This window comes from Phlebotomus papatasi, chromosome 1 (assembly GCF_024763615.1).
Source record: "Phlebotomus papatasi isolate M1 chromosome 1, Ppap_2.1, whole genome shotgun sequence".
In the NCBI taxonomy this organism is placed as follows: Eukaryota; Metazoa; Arthropoda; class Insecta; order Diptera; family Psychodidae; genus Phlebotomus; species Phlebotomus papatasi.
The window spans coordinates 71,906,172-71,925,245 of record NC_077222.1 but is presented as its reverse complement, the minus strand read 5'-3'; the positions used below and the strand labels follow the sequence as shown (position 1 = coordinate 71,925,245).

The following is a 19,074-nucleotide window of genomic DNA, read 5'->3' as shown; positions in this document are numbered from 1 at the left end:
TCGCACGAGACCGGGACATACTGCATGTTTAGTGTTGTTGAAATCTTTTAAGCAAATTTTCAAATGAGAAAAATTCACTGTTTATGTCAGTCTCGGTGTTGAAAGTGTCTTCGGAAAATTAAGTGATTTAAGGGAGAGTTTACACAAGTAAAAAAAAGTAAATAAGATTTGAAACACTGGTTTTCACACACTTTCACCCCTAAAAAAGAGAAAGAACGAGGGAAGCGTAAATTTTATGAGTTTTATTCTTTTGTATGACGGCTGAATGTAGAAGGAAAAAAATGCAAACCACCCTGCATGTGCGCAATGTTAGATGATTAACTTGATCTCCTTCCTCTTAAAGATGTAGCAAGTGAATTTTGTAAATATGGGAGATTGTGAGATTCATTACACCTGGCGCTTACATGAAATATAGCTCATTTATGTAGCTTTGCATGAGTGTGAGACAGAACAAAAAAAAAAAGATACTGGGTAAGAAAGAATATGTTAGTTCTGTGATTCTCCATTTCCACAGCTAGAGAGATTTCTTTCTGCAAAAAGAAAATAGCACCTGAAAAATTTTTCAATTTTCTCTGGTAAATCTCACTAGATAAATGAAAGGTGAAAAAGTAGGTGTTAATTGAGAGGAAGTGAATTTTCATTTCTTACTTCTCTTATACACAGTAAAAACAAGATGAATTTTTCTAGTTGAATTCCCGACATTAAACCGATAATCGTAGTAATATTAGAACAAAAAGTTGAAATTTCAAACGATTATTGCTGTAAAATTCAACTTTTACTTGAAAATTAAACTATCAGTTGAATATTTAACTTTAGTTGAATATTCAACTGAAAGTTGAAATTTTCATCTGATTATTGTGGCAATTTTAAACCTTGAGTTGAGCTTTTCAACGATTATCGTTGTAAAATTCAACTTTACCTGAATTTTCAACCAATTATCGTTGTAATGAAAAGCCCACTGCGGCGGCGGCGTTAGAAGTTCACAAAGGTGTCATTGTGCAGCACAAGTGCAAAAGGAAGCTGACAATCTCAACAGTTTTTCACTATTTTACGGTAAGTTTTTGACAATTTTCCTAAACCCAGGGACACAGGAAGTCAGATAGATTTCCAGAAAATTGAGAAATTCACGAATTTCTCAAAAGCTGAGGATTTCTTTGGATCATTCGACATCAATCAGCTCCACGCATGGAAATCTGAATCTGACTGTCTGAGCTCCCAAAATAAACAAATCCAGCCAAAAGAAAACTCTAGTGCTCCAAACATATCTCCCTTAAGCCTCAAAATGGAATTAAGGGAGACAAAAAGTATGCAAAACATATTTTTTTCCTGAGAGAGCAAAACAGGGAAACAAAGCGTTCTAGCTTTGCGAAATGCTCGACCTCGTGTCTTATATAAAAAAAAATTAAGAATTAAAGTTATTGTGAAAAGTTCTCTCAGGTTTATCCATTTTTAAATTTTAACCAAATTTAATTAATTGCCATCCAAAACTTTTTTACTGCTCTTTGTTGTTTTTTGCAATTTAATAATTAATTCAATCTGTATTAAGTCGGTATGTATCAAGCCATGTAAAATGAAAATATTCAAGGAAATATGTATTTCGCGAATCGAGCATTCCGCAAATCTAGAACGCTTTGCCATCCATATTTTATTATTCAGATATCAACATAGGGCATTAGTTTTATTTTTTTAAAATTTATTTTAATTCACAGGCGGAGACGGATGTTAAAAATATTTATCTTTAGGAGTGAGCCACCATCCAGACAAATATTAGGTAAGTTTGCAGAATCAAAATTTTACAAGCATTATGGTTGTAGTGATATGAGTTATTGATATGAATTAATTTAAATTTGTGTTTTCAATTAATTTAAATTTGTGCATAATTTTTCCTTGGTATTAAAATCGTTTTGAGACATAAGTAATCACTGAATTTTGCTTTATAAGAATCGTAAATGCATTTTAGTATGGCACTGTAATTTTAAAAATTTCACGTAAAATTCCAAACACAGACATAAATTATGCTAACAATCTGCTAATATTACACTTAAGAGAGTAGATGAGTCAAAAAGATTAGAAAATACCATATTTTCTGTAATTTTTTTCGATATTAAAATATTTATTATAATTTAAGTTGTTAAGCATATAAAATTACAACATTTAAACAATATTTTCTGGAATTTTAAATTAAAAATCTTTAAAATTCCACTGTTGAGACCAGATTTCTGGATACTTATTTTGAAAAAAACATGCTTTTCCGTGGACAAGATTTCTCAGAGTGTATTTATCAGAAATCAAAAAGATAAATATTTCCTATTAGCTGACGAGTAAACTCGTACTTGAATGGTAGATTTTTTAAAATAAAATTAGTATTGGTAGAATTTTAGATAAAAAAATACATTTTTTGTCGTATTTTATACCACGATTTCTCTTGTAAAATAAGTTGTGATCAAGATGAAAAATACTACCGTTCAAGTACGAGCTTAACTCATAAGCTAACAGGAAATATTTAGTTTTTTTTTTATTTCTGATGAATATACTCTGAGAAATCTTGTCCACGGAAAAGCATGTTTTTTCAAAATAAGTCTCCGAAAATCAGGTCCCAATAGGTGAATTTTAAAGATTTTTAATTGCAAATTTCAGAAAATATAGATAAAATGTTATACATTTTTATGCTTATGAGCTCGAATTATTTTTCTGTTTATTATGTTGAAGAAAGACGTCAAAGAATAATATGCTGTTTTTTCCAAGACTGCGCGACTCACGTAAGCCCTTAAAATAAAATAGTTATTTTAAGACTTAACTATAATGCTTGTAACATGACTACCTAACTTTTCCCATATCTTAATTTTTTTCTTTACAATTTTTATTCTTTTTTAGACAAGGACATTTGTGAATACGTTATATTTGTATGGACAACGGGCCACTAATCCATACAAAATGCTTGTAAGGAGCGTTTTCAGTGGATATTACATCGTTCAACATGTTCAATTATTATTATGTTCCCAAAGAAGAAAATAATAAAAAAAATACTTGAATTTATTCGAATTTGTTTTATTTATAATTTATATTAACGAAACAAACCAAAAGGAAATTCAACTTAAAAAAATTCAGCTAAAAGAAAATTCAACGAAAAAAAATCAACTCAATCTATTCAACTAAGCTAAATTAAACGGAAAAAAATTCAGCCCGTTAAATTCAACTTTAGAAATATTAAACTAAAAATTTTCAACTTAAAAAAAATTCAGCGGGTTAAATTCAACTAGAGATATTCAGCGAAAACTACTACGATAATCGATTTACTCCCATTACACGCGATAATCGTAGTAATTATTTTTTACTGTGTACTTCATGAAGTGTGGTGCTGTATTTGAAAAATTGAGAGTCATTTGGGGGATTCTATTGGAGAAATTGGGGTTGATCTGGCAAATATTTACTTGATCCACTCATTGAATTTTCAAAATTTAAAGCATAATATTGTAAGAAAGTCACATAAATATTATTAAATGAGTGGTTCTTCTTTTTATACACAATATTGACACAATAAGTTCAATTTTGAGGGCTGTCGAGACATTTGCATAAACACCAAATAGATGAAATAGAGCCAATATTGAGGCATATAAATTCCTTTGTACTGTCGTTTAAACATTAAGTCAGGCGGTTGAATGAAGGATGAGAACCGTAAGGAGATGATTGGGGGAAGGAGGTAGAAAATATTGCTCAGTGGTTGGTATGAAGGATTTTGAGTGCCCCCTTCAATAACAGCGGGTGGTTGCTTTTTTTTCCTTCCAATGTCGACAGGATAAAAAGCACTGTAATAAAAAAAAGAGAATGAAAATCTCTTCCGTGGTAAAAAGAAATAATCTGAGCAATATTGAATCCTTTTTTCCTATTTCTTTCAGCTTCCTTTTTGCTCGGTGGCATTAAAGAACCGTATAGGGGAGAGCCTGTATTTTTGAGATGCGGTGAATTACAGTAGAACCCCGCTATAGGCCATCGCTCTATAGTTCACAATTTATCGACCGTTGATTTCAAAACACCGATTTTAAGTTAGGTTATGTTTTTTAGTACGCGACATGCAATGTTGTCATAATTATTTTAATATTTTTGGCAAACTTTATTGAGTAGTTGTGATAATTGTGATCCATAATGAAGAGAGCGAGAATTAAAAAAATGACATGGACCATAGTGCGACCCAAGTGTCAAATCTGGAACCAAATATGGTCTATAGCGAGGCTCTGCTGTATTCTTTGATGATTTAAATAAATGTGACAAAAACATTAATAGATATCTTTAATAAAGTTGTATACTAGTGAGTATGCTAAGTACTATGCAAAGTTTCAAGATAATTTCAAGAGTTTTGGAAATAATGCCTTAACTCTTTCGCGTCATTAGAGTTATATATGACCCGGGGAAAAAACAATTTTTTTTTGACTATTTACATTAATTGAAATCTATCGGTTTGTGCACGACATCATAATAGAAGGATGTAAAATTCTTGGCTAATTTTCTCAAGACTCCAGATATTCAGGAAAAGAAAATATTTGAGATCAAAAATCACGAATTTCGAACTTTGTGAAATTACTTTTCTTTTTCAAATTTTTTTATATTAATTTATTTTTTTCAGCAAAAAGTTCTTTAGAAACACAAAATAGAATATCCAAAGATAGTATCTTGCATATTTTGATATAATAAACTACTCTCAATTTTCCAGAAAAGCGTGTAGAATTTTCTGGGTCATATATGACCCTATTGTCGGCAAGGGTAACAGTGTTTCTTCCCACACCTATAGCGAAATGTAGTTGGGACATTGTTTTTCTTTGTGAAATGCAGGTGGGGCATCTTGCTCCTGGACATTTCATCTTATATCTGATGAATTATAAAATATTTTGCAATATTTTAGAGTATTCTGCAAGCGTCTCATATTGTGCAATTGTATTGTGTGTGAATAAATATGTGGATAAGTTTATTTTTGCCAAATACCACTCAAGATATTGTGACAGTGATTGTTCAAGGGATTACCAGGAAGATTTCTTGAACACCAGGAGTACAGTATTCATCAAAACAATCCAGTTTGCCATGGCCAAATTAATAACTATTTACAAGCAAAAACATCTCTTAAATAGCCCGTGATATAGATTTTGGAAACGCTATGTACACTTCCCTTAAGGACAATAGGGTCATATGTGACCCGGGGTTTTTCCGAGTTTTCATGCAATGGAAAATTTTTTTCCTCTCTGAACTATTATATTTGATCATAAAGCATTAGGAAAAACTCAATTTTACATGAATTCATCTGCTGAATAATAGTATGACGCGAAAGAGTTAAAGTCAAAACATAAAAAAGTGTCTCAAGCATGTCGCCTCTCCCCTACATACAGTGAGTGTCAATAGTTTGTTGCCTAATGGATGTTTGAGAAATCAAGTGAAAAAAATGATAGAAAAAAATACTTTTCCAAATTTTTCTTTTTGCAGATGAGTTCCTTGTAATCCGTAGATATTATTTATAATTTTCAAAAAAAATAATTAATTTTATTTCATATCAAAAATAATTGTTTTCCAAAAGTTGGTCATTTTTGAAAAATCAAAAGTTTGTTGCCTCATTAAAAAAACTAATTCAAAATGGTGAAAACGTGCAACCAACTTTATGTAAACCGGTTACATTTTGAGCTTATGTCATTTGACAGGCAAATGGTAGATTTGTACATTTTTAAGGCTGTCAGTGGTAAATATATAGGTGTAAAAGTGATGATAAATAACAAGAAATAATCATTTTTTTGATAATTCATAATTTAGGTTATAATGGCAAATTACAAAAAGTTGGAAGGTGGGATATTGTCCAGAGATACTGCTGGAAGGAATCGGCGTCGCTTAATTGCCAAATTTTATGGAAATTCATGAAAAGTTATACATAAAATGGTCAAATATTATAGTTATGAGGCACGAGTACATCTGAAAAACGTTACTGGCAGACCTAGGGTATCGACTCAGAGGGTTGATAACAGCATTGTAAGTATCTCTGATAGTGACCCAATGATGTCTGCTTCATAAATTAAAAGATAGTTGGTTACTGAAGGAACACAGGTCCCTACAGTTACAAAAACGAGCTCATATTGAAAGAAAATGGTAAGAATGTTTGGGTGGCTCTCAATATTCCATTGGTAAGCAAGACCAATCTGAATAAAAAGTTGTAAATTTACTTGAAACATGTTAAACAAGTAAAACTACAATATTTTAACCAGATTAAACTAGCTAACCAATGGAATATTGAGAGCCACCCAAACATTCTTACCATTTTCTTTCAATATGAGCTCGTTTTTGTAACTGTAGGGACCTGTGTTCCTTCAGTAACCAACTATCTTTTAATTTATGAAGCAGACATCATTGGGTCACTATCAGAGATACTTACAATGCTGTTATCAACCCTCTGAGTCGATACCCTAGGTCTGCCAGTAACGTTTTTCAGATGTACTCGTACCTCATTAATATAATATTTGAATATTTTATGTCTAACCTTTCGTAATTTTCTATTAAATTTCGCAATTAACTACGCAGATTCGTTCCGGCAGTATCTCTGGACAATATCCCACCTTTCAACTTTTTGTAATTTGCCATTATAACCTAAATTATGAATTATCAAAAAACTGATTATTTCTTGTTATTTATCATCACTTTTACTCCTATATATTTAACATTGACAGCCTTAAAAATGTACAAATTCCCCATTTGCCTATCAAATGACATAAGCTCAAAATGTAACCGGTTTACATAAAGTTGGTTGCACGTTTTCACCATTTTGAATTAGTTTTTTTAATGAGGCAACAAACTTTTGATTTTTCAAAAATGACCAACTTTTGGAAAATAATTATTTTTGATATGAAATATAATTAATTATTTTTTTTGAAAACTATAAATAATATCTACGGATTACAAGGAACTCATCTGCAAAAAGAAAAATTTGGAAAAGTATTTTTTTCTATCATTTTTTTCACTTGATTTCTCAAACATCCATTAGGCAACAAACTATTGACACTCACTGTATATACGGATACCAGCAAAATTGTGACTGGCATAAGAGTCATATGCATAAAGACATGAATTGCATTTTCTTTCAGCTGGTGACTTTCTATGAATATATTCGGGGTAACGAAATGTCCCCAAAAAAAAGCAATTTAAATGATTAATATTATGGTGTCTGGATAGTTTAATTATTCCCCTTTTCAAAATACTTTTCCAACATTTGTATCTAAAATTCTTTTTTTTTCCCTTCGTTTGATAACTTTGAATGAGGATTTTTATAAATTCAGGCAACGTACGCAAATCCTTTCTTTCCTCTTCATCCTGCTATGTATAATTTTCTGTTTTGCATTTCCAATTTAACTTGAGCCGGTACGTGAAATTCTCTAAATTGCATTATACAATTTGGAGATTTTTATATTGAGTCCTCAAATTGGTACAAGAAATGAACGCATTTTGTGTAATTTGCTTCGTTGGACTTTTAATTCCAAACAAAGAGATGGAAAAGTCTATAGATTTCATGAGAAGAATATTTTATTTAATGACGGATCAATTTATCTTGTGAAAAGTACCAAGTGAAAAAAAAAGTTAAGAATTGAAATTTTTTGTCCAATTAGACGACTTTTGCTTTCAAGTTGTTCTTCTGAATTTGCCATAATTATAGATTGTGTCCATTTATTGTGATGTGTTAGTCTTGTGAAATCTATCATTTTAATATGCAGTGAAGAGTTTTGCTGATTTTTATCGAAAATCACCATGTGGTGGTGGTGTGTATTTTTGAAAAGAAAATGCAAAGTAATCTCTTCTGGGATGATGCATAAGCCAAAGTGAAAAGAATTTAAATGGCAATTTTCATAACTGCAAACAATTGGCAATATTCAACCTTGTACCATATAAATTTTTAACTGATTTACCTTCTTTCTTCTGTAAAAATGGTATTTTACGCAAAAATCATCACGATTTATAATTACCAATTTTCTCTATATAATAAAAGTGATGATGGATATGAAAAGGTTGACCGATGACGTAAAAATAAAAACCAAACATGTATTTATGATTTTTTTTTTCATTCTTCATATTTTGTATAAAATTTTAATATTTATTGCATCAGAATAGGTAGATGATGAGGATCGAAAAAATATGCTAAAATTGTTTTAAATTACATTAAATTACACGAATGCGTTTGTCATCTCTATTCTTCCACTGTAGGAGTATTTTGTGAATTTAAGGCGCAATTTCAAGAACAATCTATCTATGAATTTAGTACTGGTATCCCGTTTGTGGGTTGAAGGATTGACGTGCACTTTGAACAGGTGGGGGAAGGTATTGCTGCCTATTTCCGGTAGCAGCAGACTGACCATATCCTTGATGTTGATTGGGCTGATAGGCTCCGTTGTTGTAATTCTGCTGGGGTGTTCTAGCAGCAATAGCCAAGGACTTGGCAATGGCTTCTGGGATTGGTGGTGGGGTGGGCAAATGATCACCAACAGGTTGGAAACCATTGGCATCAGCTTTGTAGCTCACAGTATAGGTTTTGCCGTCATCACCAGTGTAGGAGTAACCTCCAGACACAACCTGTTCTGATTGTTCAGATCCAAAGTTGTTGACATGTCCTTGCTCGTGGGCCATAATTCCATTTCCTGTGGCATAGCTGGAAGGAAAAATATGGGTTAGGTATTTCTTCTGAAAGGTTTCAAGAGGTCACTGTTCACTTACTCGAATTCATAGGTACCATCTCCAGCGTTGACGTTATTGTTGTAGCGCAGGATGGGAATCTGTGGTCCAGCATTGTATTGCTGAGGTTGAGGTTGGTACTGAGACTGGGAATGACCGCCAAATTGGGGTTGAGCAGGGAACTGTGGTTGAGATGCTCCAGCAGCAGATCCAGAAAATGCACTACCCCCAAATCCGGCTGAGTGACGGAAATTGTTACCACCGGGTGGAAGGTATTGATTCGATGGACGAGGTCCCTTAAGGAAAGATGGTGATCCACCGGCTGATAGGGCATTGTTTGGCGGGGGGATGTAGCTATTACCCAAGTGGGCAGCCGAAGTGGCGGCAATCACAGAGGCGATCACAATGAACTGTAACATGTGCAAAATTGCAACTTTTACTTTCTCACCTCACCACCCACAATTGTAGCTCACGGAAAATCTTACCAATTTCATCTCGATAGGGAGAGATGCAATATAAATTTTTAATAAATGGGTAGCACTTGTTTAAGATACACTTCACTGGGCGAAGGTGCACAAGAGACTGATGCTAGTGTCTAAGACTCCATCTGATTATATAGGCATCTCTCAACCCGGAGATGCCATCTGAGAACTATCCAACTACTAGATGATGGAGATGTATGTATGTAAAAAGTGATCGTCATGGAGAGGAGATCCCTCCAATATCGCATTTGCACGCGCTGTACTCGATCCGAATTGTGGCAGCAACACTTTTGCTCTTCATCAAACTTGTGTATATACCATGTGCTATATGAATTATATAGATATATATTGTACTATTATTATGTTTGATCTGGGAGATGAGAAAAAAAAATTGCCCGTATAGATCAGCTCTAGGTCATAGAGATTTTGTGTGTAATAGTCATCAAGAATCGTCACCTCTCACTTTGACCCAAAGATCTATATGAGACAAAATTATTAGTTCACTTGGGATTTATCAATTTTATTAAAATTATAATTGTCTTGAAAAATTAGCCAAAGGATCAAGGATATCAAGTGATGAGTATATACTTGGAAATTCCGAGTTTGTGGTTTTCGCACTTAACCTCTCAATGGGAGATTTCTCATCACTTTTCATTTCATATAGAACGATTCTAGTGAAAAAAAAAATTAAAATTCCAAATACATTCTTAAGATCCTGGTCTAAACAATTGATGATAAGTTAGATTTTTTTTTCACTATTTGTAAAGACACCAGTCACGATTTTTGCTATTAATATACAATTTTGACTGATGCGAAGATTCTCATTAATAACTCTAAAATATGAACATTTATCTATGTTTTATTTCCGCTAATAAGCATGTTTGCTTTTATTTCATAGACACGGTGAATCTAAAATGTGTTGCGATTAGAATTGAAAAATCAAACAGATACTTCTGCTGCGGCTAAAGGTGTTTTATGAGATAATTGAAGTGTGGAGCAAAAGTTAATTGCTGGCTTCTTTTTGTTTCTCGCTCTCTTGTCTACTTATCACGCAGAGAATTTCAATCCATTAAGCTTCCTGCCTTCAGAAAAATATAGATGTTCATGTTGTGCTGAGATTTTCGGTAGGTTCCTCATTATAGGAATTCAAGTGTGGGTTAGTACCAAATGCTAATGACGTGCATCTCCATCGCGCCAATCATTCGGAGGACACAAAGTTAATTTTATTTGATGGTATGAGTTTTGGCTTAGAGCAAATTTAAAGCTCTCTCAACATGGGGTCATCAGATAGGGTCAGGTGGTTAGTGTGTGAATCTGTCGATTGATTGAGTCAAAGTGTTATGTGCAGATATTGCAAAATTTCAGCACAAATTTTAATTGAATTGTTATAGAAAGGAATTCCCATTTTTATCTGTAATTTCTTCATGGTGATAGCTACTGTGATATTGCAGTTTGTCGACTAACTTAGATCGAGCTTAAATTCTAGTTTTCCAGTCTGTTGTTGTATTCTTTAAGTCAGATTTGAAAAGAAATTTCTAAGATATTTTTAAATTTAAACCTTTAAGGATCAATATGACAGCGCTCTTCTGTAAGAACAGTAAGAGAATTTTAAAATTAAAAAATAGATTTTTTTCAAAGTGACCGTAAATTTACCCTTCTTATAGGACAAAATAATATTAATAACGTCTAAAATAATTGTTTTTAAATTTGTGACCAGTAGCATACTGGTCCTTAAAATGTTAAATCCATACGTGACTTTAAAAATAGTTGGTTAAAAAACTATTTTTAAACTGCGTTTCTTTTAATTCATCTTTATTATTTCTGAAACTATCCTAAAATGAACGCGTTACTTCAAGCATGGTCCAGCATTAAAATGTCATCAGCAGTCAAACTGCAATTTCTAAATCTTGAATTGTATTCAATTACAGTAGAGTTCCTCAAATTTAAACATTTGGGGGGTGTAGATGACATTTCTCACTCCTCAAATTTGAACAATATATTCAAAAACGTAACGGAATCCACGTGAAATGCACTTTCCCTAGATTAAGAAAAATAACTTTAGAGAATATATTATATCAATGTAATTTGTTGTGAAATATATGGAATTTATTGCGAAAGTTAATATAATACGATAATAATGAGAAAACACCAGAGAAAAATAGTTCTAATTCAGACTCCATGCAAAAATTTCTTCACATAACCTATAATTTTACGTTTTGAACTCAACCGTCGTCGTTCAAATTTCAGGAGTTCAAATTTGAGGAACTCGACTGTAACTTAATAGTGATTCTAGTTTAATTCAGAATTAATATATTATAGGTATTATTTTTGCTTTGGGTAAAAATTGGAATATTCGAAGGCTGACGAATTTGGAAGCCGACCACTTTCCCTTATCTTATTTGTTTTTATTAAAGCCTAACCTGAAATTATTCCTAAAGACAAGTGAATTTAAAATTTCGTTGATACGATTTTAGGTTTTGTTTAAAAAAATGAAAATAGATACATATGTCTGATTAAATTGTACCACGAAAAAAATCCTGCAACTCGGATTTGTATAAATCCGTATTCATGAAAATGTCATTTTAATCTCATTCCAACATTTGTTTTTGTTCAAAAAGTGTGAAAAATATCAGATTAGGGAAATTGGGGCAGCAGTAAACATAGGTAGCTGTAAACCTTGCAAATTTTTAATTAGATATTAGACTTCAGAGAACGAAACCTATATAAATTCATAGATATTATAGGGATGCTTCTTTACTGAAGAAATGGTTGATGTAGGGTAAGTGTGCCAAATTCCGGCCAGCTTGCAATTTCGGCCACCATTTTTGTTCCTCGAATTTCCATGAATTTTTAGATTTTACGTACTCTAGAGATTATACAATGCAAAAGAATAACAAACAATGTAGGTTCAACAAAGCAGATAACGTGAAAAAGATATTGGAAGAATTACCGAAGAGCAAGGAACTATGAGAATGAAGGTGGCCGAAATAGGGCACCAAAGCTATGTCTATATTTTTATTCATTTTAAAATGTTTTAAGAATGATTTTAGAGTAAATAAAGACGGTAAACTCTTTGCAAGCTTCCAAGCAACACTCTTTCAGAAGAAAGAATAAAAAAATCAATTTGAATTTAAAATATTACATTTTAAACTTGAAACTTTGACGCTTGCATGCAACTATGCCGAAATTTGGCACACTTACCCTAAGTCCAAGTAGTGTAGACATAAATGTCCAGTGTTTCGTGCAGCCTTATGTTTACTACTGTCCCCGCCCAGTCTCTATGTCTTTTTTTGTTGTTGTTTTCAATTCGGTTTATATCAAGTTTTTTGGTTCTTATAGTATGTTGTAGACTTGGAAGATAATCTTCTAAATTTAGACCTATTTCCGACACTTGAAATGGTGTAAACTTGAAAATGTACCAAAATGCTACCGAAATAATAACCAGTGATAAGCCCAGATAAGTTTATGATAGTTAACATTCTTTACAGGTAACCTCGGAAGTATTTCCAACTCGCACGGATTGTGTAAAAAATTGACTATGAGTTGAATTTTGGGAGTAAAAAATCGCGTTGAGCAAACTATTTTCGGCAGCTGAAATGGATAAAATCGTCTAGACGCTATTCTGTATCCCAAAATTCAAGTCAATTCAAGTGCTCGGGATAGGGGGCTTAAGTTTTTTTTTAATCGAAAGCTCTTACTACAAAAGCTTTCTCGGACCACAAAAGCTAAAGAATCTCAGCTAACATTTTAATTTCCTTTGTAGTGCAGGTGTATTATTATCTAATCCAATCCTACGCAGTAGGGGAGACCGGGGCAGAATTAGCCACGTATTGTATAAGATAGTGGTATCTTATAGTTTGCTTTCGAAGAAATATTGGGGAAACCACTCATTTTTCTAAATATGTACTTCCCCTATTATTCATTGAAATATTTATCAGCCTCACACAAACATTTTTTGTACAAATTATACGCAATGAAAAATTTCATTTTTTGACTAATTCTACCCCGGTCCCCCCTATATAGAGTGGTCTTCTGATACTTGCAAACTGCTTTTATACATACATAGTGATTTCACAATTTCTATTTTATCTCATCAGGTAGACTATTTAAGTTTTTTTTTTTAATTTCTTCTTTAGAAATAAAAACTTTATTAAAATTTTCAAGACAACTCCATTAAAATCATATTACTTACCAAAGTTCTAATCAAGGAATCTCAATTCCCACAAACTACAACAATTTTATCACTATATAGTTATCTTCTTTGGTTCAAATTCCAACAATCTTTTAGTCTGACAATAATTACCAAGAGTCTGAAATAGTGTCTACAGGGGAAATTACCTTTCCTCATTTCATTTTTTTTTCTCAAGTGTATCAAAATGGGTTTATGTGAAAATTTAATTTGGGGCCAATTTAAAATTTTTCACTCGTTGTTGGTGAAATATTTTGAGCTGTGACGTATTCTCTACATTGTGAAATGGTTTATTAAAAAAAATATATCGTGCAAAATGCAGTGAGCATCAGATGGTGAATGGGGTCGACTATTTATGATTGGAGGAAGAGTGTTGGGTGTATGTGAAATTTAGGTATGAACATAAACAGGCCAGGCCAAGCTACAGACTGGACAATGGATGGGTATAATAGAAAATTTGCAGCATACGGTAAATCGTCAGATATGCAAATGCCCTTTTCTTGTTAACTTCTGTACAATATTGCTCCCCATGTATATTGGTTTAATTTAATATTTAAGATTATGGAATCGTATATTTCATCTGGAGCTTCTTCAGAAATAAATTTACCCATATATTTTGGCTTGGAATATAATTAGAGGTAGAAGAGGAGAAACTGTGTGTAAAATATAGCAAGATTCTAAGATGTGACAAGATGAAATAAGGACGAAAAAAGCTACGCGACAAAGTTGACAAGAACAGAAGCGTTTTTCCCTCCTCACTTGACGGACTTTCATCTATTATTGTGCCACAAGAGGATTTTCAACTCTGTCTGGATCCGGATGAATGATCCTCAAGGACTGTGTTGTATTTTCTTGGTGATTCCCCACTGAGACAAATGAAATTTTTATATTTTAATCTTATGAAAGTACCTTTAATCTAATTGCAAAATATTTCAACATTATAAACGCTGCTGTGCAGAAAATATTGACTAAGTTGAGTGAAAGAAAACGAAGGGTGATGTTTAAAAAAAAAATTGGATATCATGTTGCTAAAGCACTGATTTTGCCATTAGATGATTTAATATGAGAGCTTTTATTGAGATATTAAGTCTGGCTCGTTGGGGTCTTGTGTTGTATTTTTTTCTGTTTACGATGTTTACCTCTCGCACATTTGATGCTGCAACTTGGTCAATGGTGCAATTTTTCTAGGCACAAATTAATAATGGTGGGTGAAGAGGAAGAAGAAAAACAAACAGCGAAAGTTTATGTAATTTGCTAGCAATGAGTGATATTTATCGAATTATTGTTCGTCTCTTATAGATGCAACAATACAGAACCCAAAATCAATGACAAATTTTCAAGCCCATTACCATAGTAATTGCATTATACGATGAAAATTTTAATATATTCATGATATTGCGATGAGATTATTTTCCCGGTTTTTGAGTATTTAACAATAAGATTATCTTGGGTTATATACAGAGAGACAATAAAGAAGTTAATTGTGGATACTGCGTTGAAAGATCTCATTGATTTTTACTGCACTAATGAGTAATTTACATTATGAACGCAATATTAACTCTGGCAAAATTGCAAACATTTACCGATTGGAGAGATTCTGTAATTATCGAGGAAGTGTAAGGTTTTTCCATTTGTCTTTATTTTCCAATCATCAAGAGATTGCAGGGGAATACTTGTTTTTCTTTTCTAAAGACAGCAAATACAAAATGATTCATTGTAGTAAAGTGTGGTATAACATAGGAAATCACGAGCTGTACAATAAAATGATTTCGTATCACCCATCTCACCCAAAATATCCTGTAGGACGTTGGAAGAAATGACAAATGCATGGGGGATGAAACACCCTAAAATTGGGAAGCTAAGACGTCATCCAAAAATGTTGGGAAAACTCGCAAAGGCAAAGGTATCCGTTTTGTAGTCCATACTCAAGTGTCTTTTGTGTGCAATAAATAAACGTTGCTTGGCACACCAGGAGGTGGTGAGGATTCATGTCATAAGGAGTGAGTGAGATTTTCTGAGGGATGCTGGGTGGATGGTTGAATTGAAAAAGTACACGAACAAGTGCGTGCTTCAGAACAGTGAAAATCTTGTGACGCGAAATAATTTATTGATGTATCAATTCTCTGACGTCTTATTAATAACGATCTTGGGTGAGAATGTTTGATCCATATATATATATTTGATACTAACCACGGGACAGTGAACCAGAAAAAGGGGTTGCAAAACGAATTGTGGGTGAATTCCCCTCTTTTAATTAATATCACTCAATCATGGTGCACTCTATCTATGATGTCGTGACACGATGCCTAAAAAAAGATCAAGATATTAGACAAGGAGGGACGACTTTATGGCCATTAAATCAACAATAATTCACTTTACAACCCTTTCGTGTGTCAACGATTATTTGCATTATTTGTCACTCATGGAAGATTAGAGGGTAGGAGTTGATATGCAAATATTTTTGTTTGTTTTCCCAGCTTATAAGTATACTTCTTTTCTCGGTTGAGGATTAGGATTTTTTTTTTAAATTCGGTCTTTAGCACTTCACTTTCAACAATGACGGGATATATCGTGTCATGAACCTTAAGCCTTAAATTATGTTGTTAAGTTAAAAAAAAATATACTCCCTGATAAGATTATATAATATTTTGGCACTTCAACATTGGAAAGATAAAGACAAAAGATAAAGATATTATTAGAGAATTATTTATTTTTATAATCTTCACAGATAAGTTTATTTTAATTAATCTACATTTTAAATGAAGCCATTTAGATTTTATCCGAATAACTCTGATCTGAATAAGAGTGCACTGTGTAATGTAAGTGTATCATTATACTACTTTTCTGCATTAGAATTCGTTACGATTTTCATGTCTGTTTTTAAGACTAAAAAATAATATAAGTTTTGTAGATAAACACTTATTTTTACTATGGTCGAACTTCAGAGAGAGAGCAGTTTGTATGCATAATACCTCGATTTTTTCATCCTCAAAAATTTTCACCTTCCACCCCCTGGGGTTCACTTTTCTCAAAATATCTCCACGTTTCAGTCAATATCTGGGAATGATGCTACGTTGTTTGCCCATCTGTGCGTCTGTCCGTCCGACTGTTATCACGCTTAGAACCCAAACGGTTAGAGATAGAAACTTCGAACCTTCGGGAGCTCCCCCCCCCATAAGTTCACCCTGGAACCATTAACTTGCCTCTCATTTTAATTAACGGTAGATGATGCTGAAGTACTTTTAAGGTATAGCATCTAAGTCACGAGTTCGAGCACTTCGCAAAATCTGAGATGCTTTACCACACCTTTTAACAATTAAAATTTTTAAAATTTTTAGGGATATTTTTTTCACAAGGGTAACTGCAACCTCTAACACGACTAAAAGTAGTAATTTACAACGAGTTCGAATCATTAGGGGAGACTGGGGCAAAAAGTCACAAAACGGATATTTTATTTTTTTACAAGCTACCCGAGCACCTCCAAAATTTCTAATTAGCACAGTTTTATAGGAAATTTACCACTATACAACTCTGTGAAAGTCATTTTCTTCCATTTTGTAAGGAAATATATTTATTGAGCCGTTTTCTAAAAGGTAATTTTGTGATTATTCTCAAAAATGCTGGGGCAAATAGTATCAGGCATAAGATACTATCACATTTTGATTCGCTTTATTACGGGATTCCGTAAATTTAAGTAAAATACCTAGATTACATATTTTCATAGGAAATTTATTTTTCTACAACTTTGTAAAACACCGTTTTCTCTATCTGAGCGAGAAAAGCGCATTTTAAGCTATTTTACAAAAAAAAAACACACAAAAGACTGCAAATCGTTTGACCAGTGCAAACAACAAGCGGCGACAAATAGCATTGACGTTTCTTTTCACCGTGGGGCATCAGAAATTGTTTCGGTTTTTGTTACTTTTTGCTCCATAGCTTTTGCTACTTTTTACCCCAAATGGTGGTTTTTAATAAAAGGATTTTTGGAGAAAAGGATCTTTGTAAAATTCTAAAATGGATAGCGGATTCGTATTCAAAGAATATCCAGATAATTTGGGAAATATTCACTGATGCATCAATTTTGGAAAATAAGTAGCTAATAATTGATATCTTCTACACGGAAAATATTTCAAAAATAGGGCTAAAAATTTCGATATTTTTTATCTTCTAAATTCCTTGTTCAAATTCTAACAAACTTACGACATTGAAGAAGACTCATGGAGGCTATCTGGAAAAAATTTAACCCACTATCTTATTTATCTTGGAAGATATTGAATTTTAAAATTTTCGATTTGTGACTTTTTGCCCCAATCTCCCCTAATATCATTCCAAATTAAAATCATTTTAATAAAACCAATATGTGCAAATCAGCCAAAATTTGATCAATTTCAAAGGTACTGAAATTAAGGATAAGCTGTCTCAGTTTCAACTAATTGTGAATCAGCTATGACCCGGTTTACACTTAAAAGTATTCAGCATGGCTTTGTTTTCTGTGTAATTTTATGTCTTACCAAATTACTGTTTTACTGCACAAAGTTTTATCAATTTCAACAATTCAAATACTAAATAAATAAATTTACTACCATATATAATTCGTTAAATACCATAACCTACTCCATACCTTGTTCATAATGGGTGCTTATTAATTTACTATAGTGTGAAAGGAACATCTATTGGCATTTTAAGAACCTGTGTCATGACAAGATCTATTGGAAATCTTTTAGTACCATTTGCGATATGAAATTTGAATAACTTTCTTAAGAGGATCCATTAAATAAAATAATACATTATTACTTAGATTTAATAAAACATATTAAATAAATTTCAATATTTAGACGAAACTGCCAACAAGTATTCCGTAGACCCTAAAAGACTTCATCGTAATCAATTTAACTTTCTTAAGTACAAAAAGTATTTGAATAAAAACCTGTACCATTTTAGTAAAATTTACCGAAATTTCTATGAATTGAAATTTCAAACACAAACTTCCTTTCAATTTGCGAAATTGCCTATAAATTTCCGATAGTCAGATTCTGCAAGATTAAAAAACTGGAATTTGAAAACGTTTTGAGCATTTTATTGTACGGCTATTCGGTGTTTTCTCCGGGATAGTGCTTGGGAAATGTTGACGTATTTGGGAAAGACTGGTCTAGGGCTACTGTTCGCTACGGGGCGCATCTAGTTTTAGGAAGTTTGTGGCAACGGGGCCAAAAAAGGGGTGGATTTTCCGACATGAGGAAAACTCCATGACACTGTCATCGATCGAAGTTCATACTCTCTCTTTGCTGGATGGAAATTTTCACTCTCTCGAACATGGGCGCATGCCTTTACCGTATATTCCAGTGACCATCATTGGTGGAAAATGTCGTAATGCTGGGTGAGAAAAGCGCTCTGTGGAAATGTTTTTGCACTGTTATATGGTACTATATAGGGGTTGTTGAGAGATACAAAGAGGTTGTGAGAATGGTGAATGAGAGAATTTTCTTGAGTATTTGGTGTGTATGACATCATTGTCTATCCGCAGTGTTTCTATAACCTTTCGTGTAGGTGGACACATGAGAAAAAAAGAAGTGAATTTTCCTCCCAAAAGGAAGTGTTTTCATCTTTTTCTCTCTGTTCAACTGTCAAGAGAATTTGTATTCCGTTCATTTGATTGCGAATGTTTAACGCTGAAAGAGCTTGGTTATCTGTAATTTTTGGTCCTCTGAACAATAACTG

At 32.8% G+C, this 19,074-nt stretch overlaps 2 protein-coding genes across 2 annotated transcripts in view; one reads left to right on the top strand and one right to left on the bottom strand.

Moving 5' to 3' along the window:
- LOC129800684 (uncharacterized) overlaps window positions 1-19,074 on the top strand; it is a 118,940-nt gene that overhangs the window by 26,438 nt on the left and 73,428 nt on the right. The window lies entirely within an intron of this gene.
- On the bottom strand, window positions 8,058-9,777 carry LOC129801350 (endocuticle structural glycoprotein SgAbd-8-like). The gene is made up of 3 exons (XM_055846292.1): window positions 9,171-9,777; window positions 8,728-9,095; window positions 8,058-8,662 (listed from the first exon to the last, which is right to left on the bottom strand). The coding sequence occupies exons 1-3, from the start codon at window positions 9,177-9,179 to the stop codon at window positions 8,272-8,274; spliced, it is 768 nt and encodes a 255-aa protein (XP_055702267.1). The 5' UTR covers window positions 9,180-9,777; the 3' UTR covers window positions 8,058-8,271.